Source organism: Salvelinus sp. IW2-2015, linkage group LG15 (genome assembly GCF_002910315.2).
Source record: "Salvelinus sp. IW2-2015 linkage group LG15, ASM291031v2, whole genome shotgun sequence".
NCBI lineage: Eukaryota > Metazoa > Chordata > Actinopteri > Salmoniformes > Salmonidae > Salvelinus > Salvelinus sp. IW2-2015.
The window spans coordinates 42,527,440-42,539,118 of record NC_036855.1 but is presented as its reverse complement, the minus strand read 5'-3'; the positions used below and the strand labels follow the sequence as shown (position 1 = coordinate 42,539,118).

The 11,679-nt window shown below is 40.4% G+C and overlaps 1 protein-coding gene across 1 annotated transcript in view; it reads left to right on the top strand.

Annotated features, from left to right (window-relative positions):
- The first annotated feature begins 701 nt into the window (after nucleotides 1-701).
- The window catches only part of qsox2 (quiescin Q6 sulfhydryl oxidase 2), a 73,535-nt gene continuing 62,557 nt past the window's right edge, over nucleotides 702-11,679 (top strand). The window contains exon 1 of the mRNA XM_024002771.2: nucleotides 702-1,176. Within this exon, the coding sequence (XP_023858539.1) occupies nucleotides 903-1,176 (274 nt within the window). The 5' untranslated portion in view covers nucleotides 702-902. The remainder of the gene's footprint in view (nucleotides 1,177-11,679) is intronic.

Here is an 11,679-nt window from a genome sequence, read left to right as displayed (position 1 = left end):
ATTTTATCACAGATAACACAATCACAGATATTTTTATCGGATTTATAAATCATCCGCTTTGCGAGAGGAAGCCCACTGGCCGGTAGTGGGAGAAGCAGGAACGAGATGGATTTTGAATGACATTCTGCACATTTTTACATCGATGAAACATTTGATCTCAATACAGTTTTCTGAGGGTGGGTATAATTTGTGGAACGTCCCAACAGGAATCTGTTCCAAAAACTTCGTAAAGTATAAGGTGGCCAACAAAAAACGCATACAAAGTAGCATGATCAATTCACCTAGCTAACTAGCTGCCGAATAGGCATCAACTCACCACGTAGCTTATTCTTAATGTTTGTCCATAAGGTACCAGAGTGAGGACAGACATTTTTTGGACTAAACGTGGTGAGTGAAAACTTAATGAAATGGCCCACTCCCTACCCGGTATCTTATTCTGCCACTAACAACTTTGTATGCATGCGTTGGTTTGTTTGCAAACTGGTTATTTACAATGTTTTTGGAACAGATTCCTGTTGGAACGTTCCACAAATTATACCCACCCGTTTTCTATTCCCTACAATCTGATTTTAAAAAATCGCGTTGTTTAGAATGAGTGTAAATGCGAATTGGGTTATTGCACACGCGCACTTCACAGAGGCGTTCTCTAACGGAAATATGCAGATATCTGCTAGAACGCGCCAATAGGATCTCGCTAGCTCGTGCCCACCTTGCTTGTTCTGCCCACTATGACTCATTCGTACCCATTGGAAATGACAGGCTGTGGTCTATCTTGGTTTAGTTGAACAAATCTTTGACTGAACCGAATCCGTTCGTCTCCACTCGCCATACGTCATCAATTTTGGCACCAGGCGTGTCCGTCCGTAGCCTCTCGCTTTCCATCTCCACATTGTCTTTACGATATGGCGACTATGTGTGTTGACCGCTGCCCTTCGCTCCGAAAAACAGGTTTTTTATTGTTCAAAACGAGCATTATTTTTGTGTTTCTATTTAATCCGTCTCTAACCACTCGGCTGTATTCTGAGGAGGACCCCGTGGTTATACTGACAAGCGCGACTGTCAAGCAGACTTTGCTCAACTCTTCCACCGCTTGGCTGGTCCAGTTCTACTCATCGTGGTGTGGTCACTGCATCCAGTACTCTCCTACCTGGAAGGCACTAGCTGGCGATGTAAAAGGTGAGTCTTATGGATATTTAGTTAGCTAGCACGGCCAAAGAAAATGTTTGCTAGCCTTTTCTAAATTCTTTCCCTGTTGTGTTTCTGCTATCTTCTTAGCCGATAGCTAACAACGTTAGCTGGCTAATATTATTAGCTGCTTGATAACTAGCTAGTTTTGTAGCTACCTTAATTGAGTGTGGATTCAAATGTGATACACTAGTTGGCTAACATTACAAATAACAATAACGGTAAGCATAGTCATAATGTTAACTATTGCGTGCATGTTTTCTTAGCTAGCTATTTGGATCGATGTTTTTTCCCCTCATCTGCTCTTCTAGTCAACATATGGTACGGTTTAACACCGTGGTTAAAGTTGGTTTGAAATTAGATATTTGCCGAATATTCGGACCTTCAATCTTCAATAGGTCGAACGATTTGAGCTAACGTCATATACACCAGATGATGCTCTTTTATGAAGGAAAAAAGCTGTAGAACATTGCACAGAGCGTTCAGAGTGCACACTGGTCGAGGAGTAGGGTTGGTCTGAGCGTTCTGACCTCACAACGGCAGTCAAGCACCCAAGCTAACTGGCTAATGTTGGCTACTTCCAGACACAAATGAGAGAACTCACTCTGACCCTTTTACTCTCCCTAGCAGAGCTGATTAAGCTGTTTTCATGTTGTCCATAGCGTTGGTGTCTGTAACTGTGCTGCTGGCACCAATTTAATTACGCTTTTTTGCAGATGTTTACTGACACCGGCCATATTCAACGGGTGTTGAGTTTTCATAAAATCATCAGTTATTCTGCGTTCTGGCACACTCAGACGAGAGTGCTCTGAAATTGGTGTAGATATCCAGAGCGAATTTACGAACGTACCCTTCATTAACAATGTCAATTGAGAACGCACAACGACTGTACCACTTAGCTAAGCAAAGAATGACGTGAATAATCAAGTCAATAAACGTTGGGTAGTTAGTTGAATATCATATAATTAATATACTGGCAAGTTTGATGTATTAGTAGGCAACTAACATTAGGTAACTAGCTAACATACAGGCACATACTGCTGTAATGWTMTGCGGTTCGTAAGGATAACGYAACTAACAAATTGTCTGCCAACATAACGTGTAACTTATTTGAAAAGTAATTACTTTATTACATTGCTCATCATTTTCTTAACATGTGTCATAATTATTTAAAGCAATGAATTTGTCGGACTTCGGCTAAATATTTTCTGCCATTTACTTCAAATCTGATAACGTTTTGAATCGTTTAGAATTGCATTATGGGCTCTAAAAGCACAGAAATAGTGTCCACTGCTCGTATACTTCATATTTTGGTGTATTTAGTACAACATCTGGGAACTTTTGGCGTACCATACTATGACCAATAAGCATACTGCATCCTCAATTTATGTATTACCACTGTCCCTGATGTAGACATTATGAACAATGTCCAAACATAAATAAAATATGATCTAAATCAGGGTAATCTAGTCAACTCACTGGATGCTGCAGCAGAAAGGATCAGAGAGCTCGAACATCAAGTCCAGAAACTGAGCATAAGCCACTCCCCTCAGTTACAAGTCAACAGATTCTGTGCTTCTGATGAAGATTTTTGATTCTATACCCATTTCCAGTTGGAGATTTTCACTGGATCTAAGCTGGTCCAATGGACAGAGAATCAGACTGCTGACTGGAAACAACCCCCAGTCCTAACCGCAAGTTGCAAGTCATTGACAAGTTCTTCCTGTATTGCTGCCATTTAGCTTTAGGATTGAAGGTGAAGGTCTTGTCTGACATCTCTAGAATAAGTGTCCCTACTGTCAGCCGTGTAGTCATCACATGGGCCAACTATCTTTTCCTAGTCCTGGGTTCATTGCCCATCTGGATGAACAGAGAGGATGCGATTGTGACGATGCCTGACAAGTTCCAACAGCACAGTCCAGACGTCAGAGTTATCATTGACTGCACAGAAATAAGATGTGAGAATTCAACATCCTTACTCTTCAATCTGAGATATTCTCCTTTTATAAGAGCACTAACACCTTCAAGGGGCTAATCGGGATTGCCCCATGTGGAGCAGTTACTTTTGTCTCTGAGCTCTACACCGAACCGGTGTATCAGAGGACAAAGGTAACTACTCTCTGACCGAGACATCAAAAGGCTTTCAGGAATTGTGGAGTTACTGGAGCCTGGAGATGGTATCATGGCTGACAAGGGATTCACCATCGAGAGGATGCTGGCTGATGTTGGGACAAAGCTAATCATTCCCCCGTTGAAGAGAACAGCAATGAGGACACTGAAAGTATGCAGGCCATAGCTCGTCTGAGGATTCTGGTGGAGAGAGCCATCAGAAGAGTCAAGGACTACCACATCTGGGAAACAACAGTTCCACTCACCTTGGCAGGGACTGTAACCAACGGCTGCTTGATGACCAAATATCAAGGGTCACTTGATGTCGAAGGACAGACTAGTATGATCCAATATTAGCCCTTCAAACCCACCTTCTACTGTCCTACACTGTTCCTGTTCAGCTCTGCCCGAATTCAGCTCTGCCCCAGCTCTGCCCTTAAGATGAAAACAGTGACTGACTGTTGTGTAAAAATATTTTGTAAATTAGTTTTAGTAAATATGTTATTTCTTGTTGGTACACGTTTTTTTTATGACAGTCATTTTCAATCACCTTAACTTGTATGACCATTGTAAGTCAGTCATCTTATGGCATTCCCTGTGACAATCAGTTCTATTCTGGAATTTGTTTGGGGAGACTGCATTGTAGACCCCACCCGGTAAATAGAGCCGTTGACACTTCAAATCCCTTCAGTTGCACACTCTTGAAAATGGTCAAACATTGTTTAAAATAGAGCCAATGTTTCTAAAATAAACACGATAAAACAGTATCTTGTAGGCACACACAGAGCTCTATCAGTAATGCAGAGCAATGTTTTGAACATCTCAATGTTTTTTTTACACCAGTAAATTTTGTTTTTCCACAATATTTTTTTTTTGTTTTAATTTTTTTTACACAAGAACAAGGTGTCTAAACTCTCGGACGCACACACAGTTCCAACATTAAGTGTAAAGCTGTCTGTTCTCGTCTTTGTTGCTATGTGCTGGGTGGCTAAAGATAAGTCACACCATCTAGCCTTGAAGACAACAGCAGCATTATTTACATAATTTACAATTACATCCCTTCAGGCCATTTTCAGATACTCATCCATGTACAGTACCAGTCAAACGTTTAGACATACCTACCCATTCAAGGGTTTTTCTTTATTTTTTACTAATTTCTACATTGTAGAATAATAGTGAAGACATCAACACTGAAATAACACATGGAATCATGCAGTAACCCAAAAAGTGTTTTAAAAAATCTAAACAGTCTTGAAGGAGTTCCCACATATGCAGACCACTTGTTGGCTGCTTTTCCTTCACTTTGTTGTCCAACTCATCCCAAACCATCTCAATTGGGTTGAGGTTGGGTGATTGTGGAGGCCAGATCATCTGATGCAGCACTGTCCATCAACTCTCCTTGGTCAAAAAACCCTTACACAGCCTGGAGGTGTGTTTTGGGTCATTGTCCTGTTGAAAAACAAAATGATAGTCCCACTAAGCGCAAACCAGATGGCATGGCTTATCACCGCAGAATGCTGTGGTAGCCATGCTGGTTAAGTGTGCCTTGAATTCTAAATAAATCACTAACAGTGTCACCAGCAAAGCACCCCAACACCATCACACCACCTCCATGTTTCACGGCAGGAACCACACATGCGGAGATCATCCGTTCACCTACTCTGCGTCTCACAAAGACACGGCGGTTAGAACAAAAAATCTCAAATCGGACTCATAAGACCAAAGGACAGATTTCCACCGGTCTAAGGTCCATTGCTCGTGTTTCTTGGCCCAAGCAAGTCTCTTCTTATTATTGGTGTCCTTTAGTAGTGGTTTCTTTGCAGCAATTTGACCATGAAGGCCTGATTCACATAGTCTCCTCTGAACAGTAGATGTTGAGATGTGTCTGTTACTTGAACTATGTGAAGCATTTATTTGGGATAAATTTTCGAGGCTGCTCACTCTAATGAACGCATCCTCTGCAGCAGAGGTAACTCTGGGTCTTCCTTTCCTGTGGCGGTCCGCATAAGAGCCAGTTTCATCATAGCGCTTGATGGTTTTTGCGACTGCAGTTAACTTTCAACGTTCTTGAAATGTTCCGTATTGACTGACCTTAATGTTTTAGTTTGAATAAAATATAATTAAATAAAAAGTAAAAAGTGCCCTTCTCTTATCTACATTGAAATAATTTAATTTCAGTAGTCCTCTAAGATTTTTTTTAATCAATTTCGCATAGCTCATTAGTACACCCTTGTGGTTGAATATATATGTATAAGTTGTAGGTAACTGGGATACAACAATGAATAATGTGGATCAAATATATACCATCAAAGGATACCATACAACTTACAACAATGAACACCTTGTGAAACCGCTGCGAAAACCAACCTTGTTATATTTAAGATTTTAACACGTAAACATTGTTTTGGGCACAGTTGTGTCATTTAATTTTTCACAGATTTGTTGTGCACTCGCATGGCAATCATGGACTGAAATACTGAATTCTGCTCTGTGGAATATAGAGGTGGTTGCTGTGTGGGTGTCACTTGTTCTCAACAGGCTCAGAAGGGGTACTTGAAGAGGGAGACTGCAAAGTCCAGGCAATGCTGCTCTCTTTGTTCTGAGTGTATGCAGTGCTAGTGTTTTTCGTTAATCTTTGTATCTCACATATGTGCTCAGTATGATAGAGCAAGATAAATTTCTTAGCAGATCATGACAACAACAGTGGCTGTAGATGATGTAATGAAAAGTTGGAGGGTGGTTGGTAATGGAGGACATCAGGTGAATACGTGTCTGGGTGTCTGGGCTTCTCATGTGAAGGGGGGCTGGATGGGAACTGTTTGACTAAGGGGTCTGGCAGCAGCCTCGTTCTCAGTCATGCGCATTTCACATGAGAGGTATCTCTCGTTCCATTGCTTTTCTACAGACAATGGAATTCTCCGGTTGGAACATTATTGAACGTTTATGATAAAAACATCCTAAAGATTGATTCTATACTTAGTTTGACAAGTTTCTTCGACCTGTAATATAACCTTTTGAACTGTTCGTCTGACTGGACCTGAACGCGCTTTTGGATTTGTTTACCAAACGCCCTAACAAAAGAAGCTATTTTGACATAAATGGACTTAAATTATGGACATTATCGAACAAAACAAACATATATTGTGGAACTGCGATTCCTGGGAGTGCATTCTGATGATCATCAAAGGTAAGTGAATATTTATAATGCTATTTATGACTAATGTTGACTGCGCAACATGGCGGATATTTCTTGGCTGGTTTGGGCTGGTTTGGGCTTTTTCCGTAATTTTTTTTTTGAAATCTGACACAGCGGTTGCATTAAGGAGAAGTGTATCTAAGGTTCCATGCATAACACTTTAATTTTCATCAACATTTATAATGAGTATTTCTGTGAATTCATGTGGCTCTCTGCAAAATCATAGCATGTTTTTGAACTACTGAACATAACACACCAATGTAAAATGAGATTTTTGGATATAAATATGCACTTTATCGAACAMAACATACATGTATTGTGTAACATGAAGTCCTATGAGTGTCATCTGATGAAGATCATCAAAGGTTAGTGATTCATTTGATCTCTTTGTGCTTTTTGTGACTCCTCTCTTTGGCGGGAAAAATGGCAGGGTTTTTCTGTGACTTGGTGGTGACCTAACATAATCGTTTGTGGAGCTTTCGCTGTAAAGCATTTTTGAAATCAGACACCGCGGCTGCCTGGATTAACGAGAATTTTATCTTTAAAATGGTGCCTAATACTTGTATGTTTGAGAAATTTGATTTATGAGATTTCTGTTAATTTGTATTTGGCGCCCTGCAATTTCATTGGCTGTTGGCGAGCGGTTCTGAACCCCAGTCCTAGACAGGTTAAAATACTTTGTCTTTTGGGCTTCACTGAAGTGTAGTGCTTCCAGTGGTCGACCGTCCAACTTCTCCAACTGTAGAAGATCGTTGGCTTCCACCGAGGTAACCCTAGGAAGAGAGAAATATCAGTGTTAGGGAAACTTAAACTAGCTTCAGGTTATTTTGTGTGCAAATGCAAGTAGTTATTGAGATTTTTTTATATTCACTTTAACAGATGGTGACCCCAGCTAGTAACAAAAGAGCAGCGAGGTTTCCCAGGTCTCGCCTTCCCTTTTGTCCTTCTTCCAAACAAAGTAATTCTCCTGGATGTCGTAGCACTTGGTCCCCTTCCTGATTCTGCTCCGGTAGCTCTTCTTCTGTTTCTCCTGCGCCTTGTCCATGTTCAGTCTCACCTTGATTGATGACAGGAATACATGCAATTTATATTTCATATTACAAATACATTTCTTACATATCTCTTGGAGGGCAAGAAAATAAATTAACAGCTGACTATCATTTTTACCTGGTCAAAAATCTCCACATCCTTCGAGGTAGTCCTCGAAGGTGTTCTGATCTGGTTCGACAACTTCCACCACATCAGGTGGAGTTTCAGTGATCTAAAAGTACGTACAAAATAGCAATAGTCAAACAACACTAAGTCGATCACAAATTTATAAGACTACAGTATATGCAATAATTGTATATACAATTGCGTTGTTTGCCTCATTCAACAGCTGCGGCTCCAGCCCGTACTCGGCCTAGATGCTGCTGTTGTGTGCAAAACGAATTACCTTCAGGTTGTTCTCCCACCCTTCCTGGTACCAATCAAGGAACTTGCCAATGGCAAGAGGGTCTGGGTTGGTCCTTTCACCAAACCTGCAGGGGGTAGGAAAGCGTTATCTATTGACAATGTAAGATATTGAAATATGTCTGATTTATGTACAATGGAAAAACAAATGGTAAAAAATAAATAAAATAAACCTTTGGTGACAGAATATAACCTATAACATCCGTACCTTGTTCCAGCGTTAGAGAGATTACTTTATTCTTACATGTATTGTGTCATACATTATGCAGATTTTCATATTTGTAAGGACACACACATTCTTTGATATTGCACTCTGCTGTGGTCAAATATAGAAACCATTACAACATTTGAATTGGGACACTTACCGATCATGTGCCATGGTGAAACAACTGATGGGCTTCAACTACAGCGCCACAGTCTTCAACCTCTCAAACTTCTGGCATGCTAGACAGGGTAAGCAAACGGTGACAAATTGAAACATTATGTGGTCTCTGATAAAACATGAATTGAAATAATACTAATTTCAGATATAATAGAATGTTCTTAATAAACAAAAGGTTATTTCACTTGCCCAGCTGTCCACCTCCTTGACAATTCCCTGTCAGAATAAGTGTAGGTTGATTTTGGCAATCAAGTGTCTCACTCCGAAATGGCCAGCATATATCTCAGTCAGCACGGCCTCCTTCTCCTCTTTAGTAAAAGTCACCCTCCTGTGTGGCTGGTTATCCTTCCCCCTGGTTAAGGGTATTTGGAATTACCATAATTGCTTACAACTATCCATTTGATTGATCAGGTTTAACTTATAGCTAGACACCTCAATATGACAGATATAAACTATATCAGTGGAGGCTGCTGAGGGGAGGACGGCTCATAATAATGGCTGGAATGGAGTCAATTGAATGTATCAACCACATGGGAACCACGTATTTGATACCATTCCATTTACTCAATTTCTGACATTATGAGCCATCCTCCCTTCAGCAGCCTCCACTGAACTATATGTATAGCTCGCAACTAGCTAACGTTAGATGGAAAATGGTTGTTGAAAAGGGTTGTACATAGCTAAAACAGTCCAGTTATCTAATTGAAGTTAACTGCTTAACATTACCTTGAATTGTGAATTTCTCAATGTTGCGATCAGTCTTCATAATACTTCGCCTGGTTGGAAAGACAAAAGAAAATCTCGAGGGATGCCTTTGAAGTGTAAGCTACATACAAACAATGCTGCAATAACAGTTACAGTAGCTTACTTGCTAGCTAGCTAACGTTAGCTAAATTAAACTGTCTGGCTAGGCAGGCTGAGGTATAACATTATACGTACATTAGCTAGCWACATCAATCTTAAAACAGCTTAAATTATTTATTCCTATTTAACAATATGTACTTATATAACGACAAATACATGGTAAAGAAAGTTTTCTCTTTCCAGTATTTTCGGTCCTCTGAAGCAGTAGGTAGTAGGCCGGTTGTCACCGTAAAAAACACCGACCTTGCTGAGCTGAGGTAATAATTTTGTGCGGACTGAGCGTGCGTTTATGCGGTGAACTAGAACTGCCTGCGTCCTCCTTCCTTCGCGACTGTTACGAGGTAAAATAGAGCCAAGCAACCAGCATAGCAACGGACGCTTTGGTTCAATAATCCGGTCAGAATGTTGCTAGTTGTAGCAACAGCCCTAGCAACAGAAGCTTCAACTCATCAAATCCCATTGTGCCATAGATGGGGACACTATCTGGCATGACAGGCCCTCAGTTTCCCACGCCAGTGAGTTCGGAACAGACACCGTTGTAGGCTATTTGCGCAAGGCATAAGAAGCAGTGCTTGACTTGGGCAGGAGCTCACCGGAGCTGAGTACCGGCATCTCAAATGTTCTACTGCTTGAGCTCCTGGTCGTCCTATAGAATATTACCTCAAAAGTATTATGGAGCTCCTGCACCTAAATATAAACAGTACCAGCACCCAAATTGATTACCGGAACCAATTTCAGTCAAGCATCGATAAGAAGTAATCAGGTAGGCCTATTTCTTGACATTTCCACTGGATCAGAGCAAGACATTTTTGCATTTCACGCTGATTCGTTATCGTAAGGTAAAGATTTTTCAAATACGTTCAACTATTGTCATTCTCAATGGTTGTAAAAACACTGTTTGTTTGCTGTTTTGAGGTGAAGAAAACATTACGTTGAGAAGCTCCACAGCTTGTTAGTGGTGGTGCGTTAAGTCGATCAGAAATACTATCAGATCCCCAAATGGGCACATTTAATATACCTACATTTGGGCGCTGGCCAGGTAGCCTATAGGCCTACTTATGTGCGTGCGCATCCCTACTCAATATTCACATGAGCACTCTAAACAAAAGACAATGACTAAATTGACAAAACTCATATGAAATAAACCAAATCTTGTTTCTCACAAGTGTAGCATAGTTGGTGCGCTCTGCAAACAATGTGTCCATTCCGACAATGAGAATGGTAAGACTGGAAAAGTAATATTTTATGCATTAACAGAAATGACTGAAACAAACATTGTAGATTAGGAATTAATGGTAAATGTACAACTGGTGACATCTACATTGGCCATGCGACATTTACGGTGTACGGCCCCAGCAAGAAGGCAGGGCATTCATACTTCTTGCGCTTCGCTGAGCAGTGCAGGGCTGTTGTCAAGGAAGTTAGTTTGTTTATACAAGATGTACCACCCCCACCTACCGTCAACCAATTATGTCAATGAAGAGAAGCTATACAGAGCCCTCAGCATTGTTACAAAATTTGGGAGGTGCATGGCGATGCGGTACGGAACTTGTTTTGGCATCTGCATGGCTCTGCAATTGCGTCACTCCTTCCATATGTGGGAACTTCAAGACTGTTGGAAAAGCATTCCAGGTGACTACCTCATGGAAGCTGGTTGAGGAAATGCTAAGAGTGTGCAAAGCTGTCATCAAAGCAAAGGGTGGCTACTTTGAATAATCTCAAATATAACAAATAATTTTGATTTGTTTAACACTTCTTTTGGTTACTACATGATTCCATTTGTTATTTCATACTTTTGATGTCTTCACTGTTATTTTACAGTTGTAGAAAATAGTAAAAATAAAGAAAAACCCTGGAATGAGTGTCAACTTTTGGCTAGTACTCTATATTTATAAAAAATTCCTTAAATTCAATAGTTCCTTGGCCATGTGCTCTAGTAGGGATGGGCATTTGACCTAGTTTTTTTTACTTTTCACAAACTTGCATGATTATTATTATTTTTTTATTATTATTACATTTTGTTTTTACATTACTCAATTGAAAAAATAGAGGTATTTTTAGAACAAGGCTGTAATTTTTTTATATTTTTTATCTACACTTAACAAAAATATAAATGCAACATGTAAAGTCTTGGTAAAACATGTAAGGTGTTTGGCAGTAAGTCCAACCGGCCTCAGAACTGCAGACAGGTGGGGTTATGGTATAGGCAGGCATGAGCTACTGACAATGTGCATTTTATCAATTGCAATTTGAATGCACAGAGATACCGTGACAAGATCTTGAGGTCCATTATCGTAGCATTCATCCGTCGCCATCACCTCATGTTTCAGCATGATAATCCACGACCCCATGTCACAAGGAACTGTACACAATTCCTGGAAGCTCAAAATGTCCCGGTTTTGCATATTCACCAGACATGTCACACATTGAGCACGTTTGGGATGCTCTGGAACAGCGTGTTCCAGTTCCCGCCAATATCCTGCATCTTCGC